This window comes from Nicotiana attenuata, unplaced genomic scaffold (assembly GCF_001879085.1).
Source record: "Nicotiana attenuata strain UT unplaced genomic scaffold, NIATTr2, whole genome shotgun sequence".
Taxonomy (NCBI): domain Eukaryota; kingdom Viridiplantae; phylum Streptophyta; class Magnoliopsida; order Solanales; family Solanaceae; genus Nicotiana; species Nicotiana attenuata.
This window is the reverse complement of record NW_017672291.1, coordinates 36216-53766: the sequence shown is the minus strand read 5'-3', so window position 1 is coordinate 53766 and position 17551 is coordinate 36216. Positions and strand designations below refer to the sequence as shown.

The 17551-nt window shown below is 36.8% G+C and overlaps 1 protein-coding gene across 1 annotated transcript; it reads left to right on the top strand.

Moving 5' to 3' along the window:
- The first annotated feature begins 7613 nt into the window (after nt 1-7613).
- LOC109212617 lies at nt 7614-17080 on the top strand. Its single transcript, XM_019376274.1, has 4 exons — nt 7614-7760; nt 9933-10024; nt 14034-14389; nt 14571-17080. Exons 3-4 carry the CDS (start codon nt 14043-14045, stop codon nt 16897-16899), a joined length of 2676 nt encoding a protein of 891 aa, XP_019231819.1. The 5' UTR covers nt 7614-7760; nt 9933-10024; nt 14034-14042; the 3' UTR covers nt 16900-17080.
- Nucleotides 17081-17551: the final 471 nt, after the last annotated feature.

Sequence of the window (17551 nt, the reverse complement as noted above, 5' to 3'; positions counted from 1 at the left end):
GTTGTTGTCCATTTTTAAAAAGCCAATAAGGTGCAATTTCGAGCTATAGTCTTTGTCATGCACGTACAAGTTTTCTTCTTGTGTGTTGTTTAACTTACTTAGCCTCGACTTAGAGAAATACATGAGATTTAAATAGAAACCTGAATATATGTTTTGAACTTTTTGAAAGATTACTAGAAATCATATAAATGGACGATTTCAGCAATTCCTGAAATTTTCTTTTTCTTTTGCTGTAATTGGTGAAAACTAAATTTAACTTGTTAGATTCCAAAGGATACCATAGCCAATCCGTGAGTGTATGTTAACGTTATTAACCGTCACAACACTCCGATAGGAGTAAATTTGTATTTGTCTTTCTTTTTCTTTTGCTACTTAATTAAGAGGAAACTTTGAATTTCAAAAGAAATTAAGAACGGATTATTGTCAAAGTTAAGACAAATTGAATGCAGTTTATAATCAATGACTCAAACTTCATCTAGTGGTTGATTGCTAATGTGCCCGAAACCTCTGTTTTAAAATGCACAATTGGGGCTCGCCCTGGGGCGGACACTCATAAAACGCTCCTGGGCTTATGTGTGGGGCTTAGTTCCGTGAGACTTACGCCTCGGCCGCCGGGGCTTACGCCCCGAACACGCCCGACGCCCAGCATACTGGCCCGCCTAATAGAACTTTATGCAATTGTGTGTAACGAACCTTGTAAATCCTTAAATTTTCTTAATAAATCGTTGACTACTCAAAATTACTTTTTTTCTTAATCATAAATCAATAAGTTGAGAGTATTTTATGTCTAATTAAAATGACAATTACTGCACGTTATCTACTAAGACAGTTATAATAGTAAATTTTAAATAAATCTTTCATTTATTGCAAGTTAAAAGTATTTTTTTATTAACCTTGTTATGTCATTATTATATAATAGTCCATAATTGTTTATACAATAATTTTCCTAATTTTTTTTGTCACGTTTACAAGTTACAATACTTATAAATTTAATAGCTCAGTATTAATTAGTAACTTTTTACAAATAATTAGTTATCATGGTATAGTTGGTGAATTATGTGTCCCTATATTAACTTGTTGAAACTTAAAAAATAAATGATTCTAGAGAATCATATTTAAGTTGTGAATTATGTTTTTATATAAATTCTCTTTCAAATAGAAAGCATATTAAATAAAATATGTATTTTTTCTAAAAATATCCAATTATAATATCGAAATTCTTTCAAGATTCATTACTCCTTAAGAGATACATATAAGATTTCACATCGAATTCGTTACTTTTGATGTTTGAGTTGTAACGACGTTGCTACTAATTCGTATATTATGATAATGTCACACTTTTTGTATTATTCATAGTTGAATTATAATTTATAAATATTTTAAATAGATTATTTGTTACTATTATTTTGTGATTTTAATATAATTTTTATAATTATTTTTTATTTATACTATCTTAAAATTTTTAAAATTAGTAAAATTTTAAGATCCGTGGGTCTTACGTCCCATGTCTCAGGGCTTACGCCTCACTTCGTAAGAGGTAAAACTCCTCGCCTCACGCCCCCGCCTTTTAAAACGTTATATTTCCATTATTAGTTAAATCGTTAGAAGTTACCTTTTCTATGAGTAAGACATTTACTTTGAGAAAAATTGCAACTTCTAAGAACGAGAAAAGATTCGACTCCTAGTAGTTTTGCATCTAGTACTACAAGCGTTGACTAGGCATTTTCTCAAAATCTTTGAGCTTTTCCAAAATTCATTAAAGACCCCCCTTTCATGGAATCCGGAACCAAAATGTTGTTATTTTGGACTCAAAACACATAAATAGGTGTAAAAAAAAAGGGTAACCATAATATATATAACGCCAGAAATAGTGGCGCTATATATTAACGGTAACAGCACCGTTAATATATAGCGCCACTATTTCTGGCGTTATACTGTTAGAGTGATATAGCGCTAGGTTTTCTGGCGTTATACACTGACAGTGATATAGCGCCAGAAATAGTGGCGTTATATCCTTTTTTTCCTGACCAGTACAATAATTCAAAATAAAGCGCCAACTTATTTGGCGCTATATATGTAAAAAAAAAAAAAAAAAACTTCCCGGCTCCCCATTTTCTATATAAAGAGGTTAGAATCGCATAGAAATGCATTCAAAATTTTTTTTAACTCTTGTTGAAACGTCTGTTGTTGTTAAATTCTCCAGCATTTTTTTATTATGTCTGAAGAGCGTAGGATAAGAGTTTCATTATATTGGGGTGGTGAAGTTGTGATGGAGAATAACTCCGTGAGCTACAGTTTACCTGCTAAGTGTCATGTTAAATTGCCACTGACAATGGAGTACGATATATTGATATCGTTGTTATGCAAAAAAATGAGTGTGAGGAAACGTTCGGTGATATTTAAAGTAACCGGAAGATATCATTATTCCGTCACTCCGCAAGGGGTTGCTTTTTACTCGGAGTTTAACATCGACGATGATGAAACTTTGAGTGATTTTTTGAGGACTCCGGACGAATGTCGGGATTTTCTTGTAATCACAATGTTGGAGATGTACGTGAAGGTCGAAGACGTTCCAAAAAATGAGGTTGTGCGTAGTAGAGATAACCCCCAGTCATCGGGGGGTTATTCTGGAACAGTTTTTGCCGGACAAGTTCCGGATGAAAGAGTTATCTTTGATTTAAACTTATCACCGCCGGTGAATGAGCAGCGAGAAAATAATTTATACCCTGCTTTCCATAACTCACAAGACGAGTGGTAAATTTTAATTTTCATTTGTGTTAATTATGTATATTTTTGTTGTATTGAATTTGTATTAACGCTCACATATTTAATAGGGGGTACCGGCCGGATATGAATTTTACAAGTGGCCCATCCGGTAGTCATCACCTAATTGATAACGTCCATCATGAAATTTTATCACATTACGACTTGTAAGTGAAGTGATTTACGCAAAATATGGAAATTATTTATTAATTTAGTAGCTTATATTTTTGTTGGTTGTGCAGTGAAAACGAGCAAGTTGAACTCACTCAATTGCCCGAAAATGATGTATTACATCGGGACCTGGCAGATGCACAGAGTCAGGAACAGAACAGTGATTACGATAACAATGCGGATGAATCTGGGGATGAGACACCCTTTGCTCGTGAGGATGGTGATGCAGAGGATGAGGAGGAAGGACCTGATTTGAAGAGAGACCCCCCTAGACGAAGAGTGTATGAGTCCGAAGTGCCGTTTCATTCAAGAGAGATTCCTTACATTGATAACTTGCCAGCCGTGCCGGATGTGGAAGCTCTCACAGGGGATTTTGATGAAATTCGGACAGCAATGTGGGATGAGTCTAGACCAACGGTACTTGCAAAGGGGATGCTTTTTCCTGATAAAGCGCGCCTAAGCAGGGCTTGTAAAATGCACAACGTAAAAGAGTGTCATGAGATGCAGGTATGGGAGTCAAGTCCGACGGTATACAAGGTTGTTTGCCGCAGGTGGTTTTGGCCATGTAATTGGATGTTGCGTGCGACCAAGAAGAAGACAGGTATGTGGAAAGTGGGTAAATACATTCCCACCCACACATGCGAAATGGACACATTCAACGGGAATCACTTCAACTTGGATATTGACTTGATTTCTCTTGTTCTTATTCCACACATCGAACAGTCCATAAGGTATAAAATCAAAGAGTGCATTACATCAGTCCAGCAGGAACATGGCCATACCATTACTAAAAGAAAGGCATTTCTCGGGCGCAAACGAGCGTTTGAAATAGTGTATGGTAACTGGGATAAGTCATTTGCAGATCTGCCTAGGTACATGGCTGCACTACAGCATTTTAACCCCGGGACGGTTGTTGAGTGGAAGCTTGAGCGAAGTGCAGGTAAACCAGAATATATATTCAATTACGTGTTCTGGGCGTTTAAACCAGCAATTGATGGTTTTTCGCATTGTCGCCCCGTAATATCCATAGACGGCACTCATGTCTATGGAAAGTACGATATCAAGCTGTTAATAGCCGTGGCAGTAGATGCTAATGGACAGATATTTCCTCTAGCTTTTGCTATTTGTGCCAATGAAAGCCAAGAGACGTGGACGTTGTTTTTGAACCATATGAAAGAGCACGTTGTGAAACAACGTTCCGGTATCTGTCTAATATCTGATCGGCACGGTGGTATCTTAAGTTCTGTGGAGAACTTGCCTGCATGGCAAGAACCTTATGCCTACCATCGTTACTGTGTTAGGCATTTGAAAGCCAATTTCCAGAAGGCATATCCCAATAAGGATCTGCATGATTTGATGTGGATGGCAGCAACAGACCACCAACAACATAAATTCCGGAGGCACATGGAATATATCAGGCAAGAAGACGAGGCAGCCTATCGTTGGTTAATGCGACATGACCCTGAAAAGTGGACTTTGCATGCGGATGGTGGCAGACGATGGGGAACTCTGACTACAAATGTGTCAGAGTCTTTCAACGGGTTATTGAAGTCGGCAAGAGGATTGCCTGTCACAGCCATGGTGCGGATGTCGTTCAAGCAAATGGCGGAGAGGTTCGTTGAAAGGTCTGCGGCTGCAACGTCATTGATGGAAAGGGGTGTTGAATTTATGCCAGTGCCGATGACGAGATTCGAGAAATACAGACGACGAGCACATTGGCATTCATTTTTGCAGTATGATAATGAAAGAAATGTTTTTGAAGTTCGCACCGCTATCCATCAAAATCGGGGTAATAATGTGCATACTGTAAATGAATCTGCAAGGTTATGCTCTTGTGGAAAATGGTCCATCTACCACATGCCTTGCTCACATGCCATCAAGTGCTTTCAACAAGTTGGTTTAGGTGCAACCAACTATGTTGATCGACAATATAGTGTTTCCAAGTACCTAAACACATATAGTGGTCAGTTGCAGCCACTGGGTGCTGAGCATTATTGGCCTCCTGAACCATTTAAAATGGTGTGTAACAAGTCCTATTTGCGTAAAATACAGGTGCAGAAGAGAACGCGTATACGGAACCAAATAGATGTTAGTGATACAGTTTATGCGCGAAAATGTGGTATATGCTCGCAAACAGGACACGACCGTAGAAAATGTCCTTTGGGTGGCAACAGTAATCAAGCTCGGGGTGGGTGTTCTTCTAGTGTACCTAACTACCCACGAGTTGATGTTGTAATAATTAGTTAATATGTGTATGTTGCCTGATTTATGAAATAAAATTATGCTTGTAATAAAATAATTTTTTTCCAAGTCCAGCACATTACCACTCTTCTATATATAAGAAAAATAAAGATACTTTGACATTAACATAATTCAACTTTCACAATATTTGGTTTGATTCTAGATAATGGAAGAAATATCGGTCCACTTATTTCACCTTTTTTTCTTTTTCGTTATTTTTCCTCTAGGAATATTTAAATGTAACACGAATTTCTATTTAGTATGTGTGTGTTGTCTTGTCGAACTGAAAAAGCTGACCAGCTGACATAAAGTAGTCTTGTCAACATCATAATATATAACACGCTAAATATAGCGCCATTATACCTGGTGTTATGTGTGTGTTGTCTTGTCGAACTGAAAAAGCTGACCAGCTGACATAAAGTAGTCTTGTCAACATCATGATATTTAACACGCTAAATATAGCGCCATTATACCTGGCGTTATGTGTGTGTTGTCTTGTCGAACTGAAAAAGCTGACCAGCTGACATAAAGTAGTCTTGTCAACATCATGATATGTAACACGCTAAATATAGCGCCATTATACCTGGCGTTATGTGTGTGTTCTCTCGCCTATAAATAACGGGCTCATTGTAGTCATTTTGTGTGCTCAAAATTTACTAAACGCAAATATTTCATTAAAAGAAAGATTTTTTTTACTAAAAGGAAATATTTCACAAATGGCTCAACCTCTTCGTCCACCAATGTGCTACTGTGGAAAAGCATGCGTGATGAACAGTTGCTGGGAAGGTCGTGATGTTGGACGCCGCTACTGGCACTGTATGAACCAGTTGTACAAGGTTCCCGGCGAACCTATGTGTGAGTTTGATGAATGGGTTGATGAACCATGTTATCAGTAATGCTACAGAGAACAACTGCAATCTCTTCATAATAAGTGGTTATGCCAAGAGAAAGCGATAGAATTATTACAGAAATGAGGGAGAAACTAAAGCAGGTAGGAGATGAAAAATGGAGAGCAGAATGGAATTGTGAAGCACAGAAGGAACGTAAAAAAAAATATAAACGGGAACTTGCGGAGGTGAAGGCGAGAGTGAAAGAGTTAGAAGAAGAAAAAGAACAAATGGAACAACGATTTAAGTGGTTGGAGCGGAGAATAAATGGCAGCCGGGACTAAATAATGGCCTGTATGTGCTTAGTGTATTTTTCATATTTTATGTATTTTTATTATGTTGGCATGTTATGTTTGTGTTTGTGTTGTTGTTATGTTTTTCTTATTTGTTGTACTGAAATTTATTTTAATTGAAGTGGCATTTAAGTTTAAATGCTTGTGTTGTTATACGAAACAATAAAACACATGGCAAATTATCATTAATAATTATGTATTTTTTTATAATTGAAATTCATATTTTTTAATAACTTAATTGTATAAATTACTTACGTATGGGTTCCGGGCTCCATATTTTGAGGATCGAAATACCAGTAATAGATACTAAAACAAAAGGAATTCTAAGCTAAAATACTACACATTACTACGCTACAAGGCTCTAAATTTTACTACGCTAAAAGGATCTACGTTTTACTACGCTAAAAAGGTCTAGATTTTACTACGCTAAAAAATAATCTAAACTAAACATAAACAACAAATAAATTTAATTGCAAATAAAACACAAAACGGCATGAAAGCACATATATATAAATGAGAATATTAACAGACAAATTTATTTGACAAATTTATATTTTTATATAAAACAGTAAAATTAAATCCGGATAAATTTAAGATGCTAATTACGAAAATAAAACCACAAACCGAAATAGAACACATACAAATCAAATAATATGCATTATTATAAAAGTTTCAACTTAAAATAAATCGAAATACCTCGATTTAGAATTTTCGGAAAGCAAATAGATCGAAAATTTGACTCCGAAAGCGTGAATCAACAATAACAAGAAGCTCTACTCGAGTGTGGGACCTACGTTCTTCAAGTTTTATGTGCCGGGGGGACCCCAATTTTTTTTTTTTTTTAATGGCGGATGGTGGGGGGACCAATTTTTGGAGTGGGGATTAGAATAATGGTGAAGAAGAAGACGGGGGAAGAAGATGGAGGGTTTTTTGGTGAGGGATATAACGCCACTATTTCTGACGCTATATCACTCTGACAGTGTATAACGCCAGAAATAGTGGCGCTATATATTAACGGTGCTGTTACCGTTAATATATAGCGCCACTATTTCTGGCGTTATATATATTATGGTTACCTTTTTTTTTTTTACACCTATTTATGTATTTTGAGTCCAAAATAGCAACATTTTGGTTCCGGACTCCCCTTTCATGTACTTAATTAATTTATCCATCTCGCCCCGCTAACTAACTGTTTTTATCAATCTAGCCCCGCTAACTAGTACATTTATCGGAAGACCCCCTCGCCCTTTGCTTTTTCCAATCACTCATTCACTCTCCCCTTTTACGCGTAATTCAAAAACTACCCCCAATTCTAGGGTTTCAATCACTTCTCAGTCCCGTCTTCCTTCTTCTCAATTTCCCTTCCCACTTCCATATTCCTCCTCCTCCTCAATTACGCTTTCAGGTAAGTTTCTCACATTATGTTCACTCTCTTTTTATCGATTTAATTTATACAGACTGATATACATATCTGCAGTATATTTGCAATTGCTTTTTTTTTTTTTTTTTTTTTTTACCTGTCTTACATTGCGTAGTTAGCTACTTTTCAATTGTTTTTGTTATGTATTTACTACGGGCTTGAATTTTTATTCAAGCAGTGGCACCCTTCAGCTACAAATATTTACACTCTGTTTGGATGGTTGTTACTCATGGTTTCATAATGTACAATATCATATTGTATAGTATCCTTGTATTGTACTGTATTAATGTATACAATATTTGGATAGATTGTATCGTTTGTTGTGGTTTAATAACATTTTTATTATTTGGTTTGACTATATAATATAAGTTTACTAAAATATCCCTTAACTACTATATAACTATTAAAAATAGCAACAATTAGTAGGATAACCATATTAACCATATCAGCATCCCCTACCCCATATTTTCAAGGTAATCATGTCCAGATTGCATATCAGATTAGCACTGCATATTAATATTTCTACGTTTTGTGCTATCAAAAACAAAGTAGAGAAGAGCAGTAAGACAAAGAATAGAACTTACAGTTACAGTTGAATTTTGCCGCAGAAGGAGTTCACCAATGGTGGAACTGACCAACTATTGAGCTTTTTCGTGGTTATATAACAATAGAGTTACAATGGCTTTACAGCACCATACAATATAATTTTAAGAACTATGGAACTAACATGGTATCAATGAAAACAATACAATAATGAACCCCGGGAAACAACTATCCAAACAGGGGGTTAGACTGCCACACTTATTATCACTGTAGGAGTAGTAGGTGTAGTGGTACTCAGTATTGACTAAATTAGGATATTGGATTCACCCATTATCACAAAAGTAGAAGGTGCAGTAAGGGGCGGATTCAGGATTAAGCTTTAAAGGTTCAACCTTTAAGGTTTTAAACATTGAACCCATTGTATTTTTAAAATTATGGGTTCATATCTATTATTTGTTGCAATGTTTAGTGAAATTTTCACCAAATCAAAATTATTGGATTAACCAAGGGGTTTCCCTTCTCTTTTTGTAATAATCTTAGGTGTGTTGTATAGTGACTTGTGTTACTCAAATCAGTTACATGGTTTTCTATGAGTAGTACTTATTTACATATGGGTAGAGTTCACATTTCTTGTCTGATTCGTTCTAACTTGAGATACAAACAACAACAACAACCACCCAGTGAGTTAACACAAGTGGGGTATGGGGACGGTAGAGTGTAAACCTTACCCCTACCCCGGAGAGTAGAGAGGTTGTTTCCGAAAGAAAACAAAAAGAAACAATATATCACTACCATTAACAGAACCATATGAGTAATAGCAACAGCATAAGAGCCAGAAAATAGATGAAAAACAATAACCAGTGAATAAGGTCCGATACTATGAAAAACAAAAGATAGGGTGGACACAACAATAATCGCTAGCAGCCTAGCACAAAACCTTATCAGACCAACCTCCCCCCCGGACGAACCTTATTAGCTACCTCCTAACCTACCACCCTAATGCTTGACCTCTACACCTTCTTATCAAGGGTCATGTCCTCGGAAATCTGAAGCCATGTCCCGTCTGATCACATCTCCCCAATACTTCTTAGGCTGCACTCTCCCTCTTCTAGTACCCGTCAAGGCCAACCGCTCACACCTTCTAACCGGGGCATCTGGGCTTCTCCTTCGCACGAGCCCGAACCATCTAAGTCTCGCTTCCCGCATCTTGTCATTCACACGAGCCACACCCACCTTCTCCCGAATATCTTCATTCCTAATCTTATCCATCCTAGTGTGCCCGCACATCCGCCTCAACATCCTCATCTATGCTACTTTCATCTTCTGGATATGTGAGTTCTTAACTGGCCAACACTCTGCCCCATACAAGATGACCGGCCGGTCTGACCACCGCTCTATAAAACTTACCTTTGAGTATTGTTCTAACTTGAGATATAGGCTCATTTAGCACAAAAGAGTTGGTGTCTCGAGTTGGATTTATTCTACGAGTAATTGCTGTCTTAATTAAGTTTTGGAATATGAGGAAGTTGTAGCTAGAGATTAGCAAATTTCTCTTTTATTTGTTTGTTTGTTTGTCAAAGGGGAATTATTTCAAGATGTTTGAATTCCTTGCAGTTCCAATGCTCGGCCGCAGGAGTCAGTAGCCTACTTGCTGTTTGTGCATACACTGATTAACCAATCTTTCATTTGGTGAATGGTGATTATTGGTACTATTCTACTCTCTGCTTGCATTACTTTTGCTCTCGCTCCTCTTGAAGAGCTAAGCTACTGTGCTTTGCTTATTTTATTTTACTTTAAAGTTATTTTTATTTATCTATTAGGTGCCAAATTTCCATTAAATAAATTCTTAGTATTTTCTGGTTCCCGCGACCCTTTTAATGAAATGGTAAAACATCATTGTGAAGCTTCCAGCAATTTAAAATGAAAAGGAAGAAAGTAAAAAATTGTGACTGAAATTTTCCCGGGAGATCATCGCAGCTTGTATTTGTGTATAAGATGGGTTATATGGAAAGAATGGAACTTATGCTTTGACAGCAAAGTGGAGAACAGCATATTATAATACACACATATATGTCTTTTAGCTTTTTGGTGTGAAATGAGAATGTAAATACAGTAGATAGTAGATACAACATTATTTGCTAAAGGATTAACAAAAGTAGATAAAAGTGTTGAAATTTCTCAGGCTTGTACAATGTAAAAGAGCTGGCTTACTGTAGTTATGCTCTACCTGGATGCTGTACTTTCTTTAAATAAAAGAAAAGAAAGGAATAATTTTTGACCATGTGCGGTCGTACTGTCCTATAAATTTTCCTGAAATCCATGGTTGTTTCTGCGTACTGTGATCACTCCTTAGGCTAGTGGTCACACAGTCTACCTTTCAGGCTTTCACTACACACACCTCTTTTACAGAAACCAACTTAGCTTCAGAAAGAAAAGTTGAAAATTGCAACAAATTTTAGACTTGCTTGTATAAGATATTCATGATCCACACGTTTTCTCCTATTTTTCTAATGAAAGGCTTGAAAATGTTTCTGCTTCTCATTTATTTATATCCATGGTCCATGTGGTATCCTAACCTAATGTACAAGTCTAATGAGTCCCGGATGTGGTTACGTAAGTCCTTAGTAACTGAGGTGAAAATAGAGAAAACTTTGAGAGTAACATTATGGTACTAGAGTGCCACTGACTAAGAAAATGTTAAAGCTTGGCATGTATAACAAATAATAAGAACCTGTTGAAAATGTCATCATGTTGTTGTAGTTTAGGGTTGCAGACTTCTCAAGATTCTAGACTCACTCATGAAACCGTACTTCTACATTTGATTTAGTTAATTAAAGATTAAAGGCTCACTCATGAAACCGTACTTCTACATTTGATTTAGTTAATTAAAGATTAAAGGCAAAAAGTCATATGAAAAAGTTAACTTTTGATACTTACAGACCTCATTATCATAATTCACGGTACTAAAACAAATGGATATACATTGTGCATTTTAATCCTCTTTGTCGCTTAGCATTTTTTTAATTTTGTTGTATGATGTTGCTTTTCCTTTTAATACTATATTGCGACAGCTGAAATTTAAAGGGTTTAGATTCTCTATTACTTGTACTTCATAAAAAAGCAAGAGAGTATGGATTCGACATATATCTACTCCCAATCATTTTGTAAGCTTGCCATTTTTTCAAAACTAATTTGTCCCTTTAAAGGAGCTAAAAAGTAATAATAAAAAAAAGGGAGCTAAAAATTCGAGCATACGTAACCTTTTCATAAAAAAAACAATAAAAGAATAGGTTCGGGCATACATAACTTTCCATTATTCATTTGGCATGCTTATGTTGATAAACAAGATTTGAACCTTGTTAATTAGGTTATCCCTCTAAACACCTCTGGGCAGTTATGTAGGAAGCAGACTTATCTAGATTAGGAGTAATACGATTATGATTTTGTGAAACTATTTTTATTAGAATACCACTTAAATTCTGCTTGATACTGAACCTCCTGATCATTCTACATGTAATTATTTTATTAGTCTCCAAAAGGAGTGGATGCATGCCAATTTTCTTCATCTTTTGGCTGATTGAGTCACTCCACCAGAGTATTTAGGTTTTTAAGTAGTTATCCATAGTGTTATCAAAGACGTGCTTAAAGCGCGCTTAAGCCCTAAAGCGAGACTCAAAACACGTTGAACGCTTCGTCTCGCTTAACGGGCGCTTCAGTGTTGTCATCAAGGCGCTAAGACATGCTTTTCCTTGCCAATAAGCGCAATCCTGAAGAGGCGACACTAAACAATTGATATTTCACTTTATCGTAAATTCTCTTCAATGTTTTTGTCCATATATTTGGTATCCATGCTTATAGATATTAGTTTTGGACTACGCATACATATTTGTAGTTTTACTCTATTTGCGCCTTTCTTCCTTAAAACTCACGCTTTATTTGCGCTTTGCGATTAAAGCCCCAACAGACCTTAGAGCTTTTTTGCGCTTTTTGCCTTTGATAATACTGAGTTATCCAACAACAAAATCTTCTGGTTTTTAAGTGGTCATTTGGATAAAGAATTAAATAATCCATGTGCAGACAAGGCCTCATTTCTTTTTTTAAAGATTAAGATGTCTGAATATGAATTCACATCTGAATATTAAGATGTGTATTAAGATTAAAACGTGTGAATCTGACACATCTGAATTTTAAGATGTGTATTAATATGTGAATACTAAATGATTAAGACTATTTATTTTTTTGAATGTATAAAATTTATCTTTATTTAAAAGTTAATAAATAGAAAATTCAAATAAAATACTATTTAATTTAATATTCTATAAACAAAATATCTTTTTAAAATAATATGGTAGTTGGTGGTGGTGATGGCTAACGGTGTTGCTTGTGGATGCCAACTGGAGAAGGTGGTTGGTGGTAGTTTTGGTTAATGATGGTGGTTGTGGGTAGTAGCTAGTGGTAATTGGTAGCGGTAGTTGAGGTTGAGGAAGGTGGTGGTGGGTGGTGGCGGTTTATAATGATTGACAATGGTGACTATATGGTGGTTATGGGTAGTAGCTAGTGGTAATTGGTAGTGGTAGTTGGGGTTGACGAAGGTGGTGGTGGGTGGTGGCAGTTTATAATGATGGACAATGGTGACTATGGTTGATGATGGTGGTGGAGGTGATTGATAATGGTGGGGGTGGTAGTCGATAATGGTAGGGTGGTGAGTGATGGTAGTCGATGATGATGGTGGTGGCGACTATGGTTGAGGATGGTGGTGGTGGTTAAGTATGGTGGTGGTCGGTGGTGCATGGTGGTAGGTGATAATGGTGGGCAGTGGCGGCGGTTAGTAGTGAATGTGGATGATAGCATCTTAATGAAATTAAGTCTTTGTTATAAATCTTAATTATTTAGAGCTATTCATACCTATTAAGTGGTTTTGCAATAAAAAAACATTACGCACTAAGAGGTCGTTTGGTAGAGTGCATTGGAGAAAATAATGCATGCATTAGCTTTGTGTATTAGTAAAACCTTGTTTGGTATACTTTTTTAACCTATGTATAACTAATACAAGCATTAGTTATACACCCTATTTGGTATTATCCTATGTATAACTAATGCATAGCAAAACCATGGTATTAGCAATACCAAGGCTATTAATGCATGCATTAGCATGGTTAAAGGCAAAATTATCCTTAAAGTCCCTTAAAGCTAAAGAATATGGAGGGCATTTTTGTAAATAATAATTTTCTTAAAAATTATGCAAGGGATATCAATTTTAATACACCACACCAAACAATGAACAAGAAATATCTCTGCATAACTAATGCTTGCATTACTAACCCATGCATTACTAATCCCTGCATTACTAATACACCTTATTCAGCACTATTCTTATACACCCTACCAAACGACCCCTAAATGATTAAGATCTTTATAATTAAGATTCAGACTTAAAAAATAAATGCACTTAATATTTGAGATCTGAATGATTAATATTCAGACTGCACTAAGTGTAGACAAATAAGGCCTTAATTACGTTTCTTGAATATTTGCAAATTCAAATGAGCCCAGTTTCTCAAATGAGAGCTGATGCATCATATTCTCTAGAATGATCCTTGCTTACTTGCAGGGTCACATGCTGATAGAATTAAGATGAACTTTAATAGAGGACCATTTGCAATAGCCATTTTCAGGTTTATTTACGCTGACCTTTTTTCCTGTTGGTTTTTGAAGATTTATGCCATGGTGAAGGGAAAGCTTATTTTAATTTGCCAGTCTGGTGGTGAATTTGCGAGTGATGCCGATGGAACCTTGTCATATAATGGAGGAGAGGCAAATGCTGTAAATATCAACCAAGATACTCCATTTGATCATCTGAAGATAAAATTGGCAGAGATGTGCAATCTGGAGCTTAAAACAGTGTCAATTAAATACTTTCTTCCAGGAAATAGGAAAACTCTTATTAATTTAAGGAGCGAAAGGGACTTCAAAAGAATGGTTGAGTTTCATGCTAATTCTGTTACAGCTGAGATGTTTGTCAGTGGGAAGGAAGGTTTTGATCACGAAGCATTGAACACATACACTGACAGGTATTAACACGATTATTTTTAAGTACTTATAAACTTTCATTACCTTATTGACATGATTTAGTGAAACGAGTCCGTTGCCAGGCAATGTCTATTACGGCTAAAGCAAATTGGTTAATCACTTGCATGTCGCTGGTAGTATATATGTAATTGACATTCTGCTTTGTATCTCAATTAACAACAGTTCCAGGACAATTGGGTTAAAACTGGCTGAGAACGTAAAACAACATGGCACGCCTGCAACAGCAGCTGATTCTGATGGTCTGAGTACAACACCTTCAAAAGCTACGCCGTTAAGGACTGTTCATATTGATGCTGCCTCTCCTATAGCTATTCAAAGTGATTGTCTGGTTGATGTACATATCAGCTGCCAGGAACCAGCTATTAATGCAACAGCTGATAGCTCCAGTCAAGCCACTACTTCGTCAAACCCTTTTTCTGGCCATGTTGCTGAGGATGATTCTGACTATGCTCCACGCTCACGTGCTGCTGTTGGTACTACTGCTCAGAGCCCAATCAGCTTTGACTATGATAGTACCCCTGCTGATACTGTAAAGAAGCGCAGGCGCACTGCTTCATGGACAATTGGTGCCAACGGTCCAACCATTGTCGTGACCGGTAATGATTCTAAGGAGAAAATATCACGGAAGAAGAAGAGTCGAAGTTCAACTGGTGTAATGGACAGTAATGACATGGTGGAGGATGGAGATTATGTTCAATTACCTGATGATTCTGACAGCTCCTCTGCAGTTGCTCTTCGTGATGAAGATCTGCCAGAGAAACTAGTTGCCACTTGGAAAGAAGGTATTACTGGTGTCGGTCAGGATTTTAAGAGTGTGAAAGAGTTCCGGGCTGCACTGCAAAAGTATGCTGTTGCTCATCGCTTTGTCTACAAGTTGAAGAAAAATGATGCTTCCCGTGTAAGTGGCAGATGTACCGTAGAGGGTTGCTCTTGGAGAATTCATGCATCTAGGGTCCCTGCTGCTCAAACATTTAGGATCAGAAAGTTTAATTATTTGCATACATGTGGAGGCGAATCGTGGAAGTCTGGTCATCGTACAAGGAATTGGTTGGTAAGTATCATTAAGGAAAGATTACGAGATTCTCCAAATGACAAACCCAGGGAAATCGCTGAAGGCATTTTGCGTGACTTTGGGATTAAATTGAGATATAGACAAGTACGGCGAGGGATGGAAGATGCCAAGGAGCAACTTCAAGGTTCGTACAGAAAGTCATATAACAGGTTACCTTGGTTCTGTGAAAAGGTAGTAAATACTAATCCTGGTACTGTTGCTAAGCTTATGATAAATGATGAAAACATACTACAGCGCTTCTTTTTCTCACTTCATGCCTCAATACATGGTTTCAAGCACGGTTGCCGACCTCTTATTTTCCTTGAAGCTACATCTCTAAGATCAAGGTACAAGGAGACTTTGTTGACAGCAACTGCAGTTGATGCAGATGATGGTTTCTTTCCAGTTGCTTTTGCAGTAATAGATATTGAAAATGATGATAGTTGGCGTTGGTTTTTGCAGCAACTAAAATCTGCATTATCAACTTCTCAATCTATAACTTTTATCTCAGATCGAGAGAAGAATTTAAAGAACTCTGTTCTTGAGGTGTTTGAGAATGCTTGTCATGGCTATTCCATTTTTCATCTTCTGGAAAGCTTCAAGAGAAATCTGAAGGGTCCATTCAATGGTGATGGGAGAAATGTTTTACCTGAAATTTTCCTTGCCGTTGCTCATGCAGTCCGACTTGGTGGTTTTAAAAATTCGACTGAGAAAATCAAACAGATTAGTTCACACGCATACGATTGGGTGATCCAGATTGAGCCAGAGTGTTGGACAAGTTTGTTATTTAAGGGTCAGCACTATAATTATGTAACAGAGGATGTTGCAGAACCATACTCCAAGTTGATTGAGGATTCTCGTGGATCAACAATAATGCAAAAAATTGAAGCCTTAATATGTATGCTCGGTGATCTAATAGATCATCGTAAATTGGAGTCAAGTAATTGGTCCACTAAACTTACTCCGTCAAAAGAGAGAAAGATACAGGAAGAAGCTGTTAAAGCTCATGGTCTAAAAGTTCTATTCTCATCTGATGTCCTATTTGAAGTTCATGATGAGATGACTCATGTTGTGAATATTGAAAACCGTGAGTGCACATGCCTGGAGTGGAAACAAAGTGGGCTGCCTTGCTGCCATGCGGTTGCTGTGTTCAAATCTATTGGTAAATGTGTGTATGATTACTGCTCGAGCTACTTTACAGTTGAAAGTTATCGTTCTACATATTCTGTGTCTGTAAACCCGATACCTGGGATTGGAGCACCAGTTGAAGAAGATGGTGAGTCAGATACTGCCGAGGTGTTACCCCCTTGCCGTTCAGAATCGCAGATTGAGGAAAAACCAAAGGAAACCAAAACTTTAGACCCGGATAAGAGGACAGTCAGTTGCAGCAGGTGCAAGGAACCAGGACATAATAAAGCTTCATGCAAGGCCACTTTATAGGTCCTTGCTTCCTCCTTGTTTGCATCTTGTACATCTCTTACAATTACATGGTAATGACTTGTGATGTATTGTTCTTCTTTGTAATTTGTTGCGCTCTGCGTTTCTACTTCACAGAAGACAGTCATTATTTCCATTGGTAAAAGCTGGTATATTTCTTCATCTATGGGTAATTTCTTCCTCATTGTGTTTGTACTATCAATACCTTCTGGAAATCCATAAGTTCTGAGTTTTGAACTCGAAAAGCAAGGAGTAAGACAGATGGTAATATTCTTGGCCTCAAAAGGGTATAAAGCTGTTCCCGTAGCTTGTCTGTTGCAAAAATGATTTTCTATATTTCAGACTATGAATTTTTGAATCGTCTAGTTACATGATATGTGAGTGGTAAATTCTCAGTTTACTCGACGTGAGTGAATAATGATGGTTTCTCGGATTGGACGGACGATTTCTTGGTACTGTTTTGCACTGTTAGAACCATTCAGAACGAGACACAAGCATCTCGTTCTTCATATGCTGTAGTCGACAACAAAAGACAAAGGTTGATTTACAGTGGAATGCAGAGTGCCTTTCCAAAATTTGTTTGTATATGAAAAAGATGTGAGTTGAAAGTTATGCAAATGAACGTTATTTGGAAGAGTCGAAATCAACATTAATA

What these genes read in the sequence shown, in the direction of transcription:
- LOC109212617 (XM_019376274.1), top strand. Translation starts at nt 14,043, where the DNA reads ATGGTGAAGGGAAAGCTTATTTTAATTTGCCAGTCTGGTGGTGAATTT. An exon ending in TTGAACACATACACTGACAG is followed by an intron (nt 14,390 to 14,570) that starts GTATTAACACGA and finishes AATTAACAACAG; the next exon opens with TTCCAGGACAATTGGGTTAA.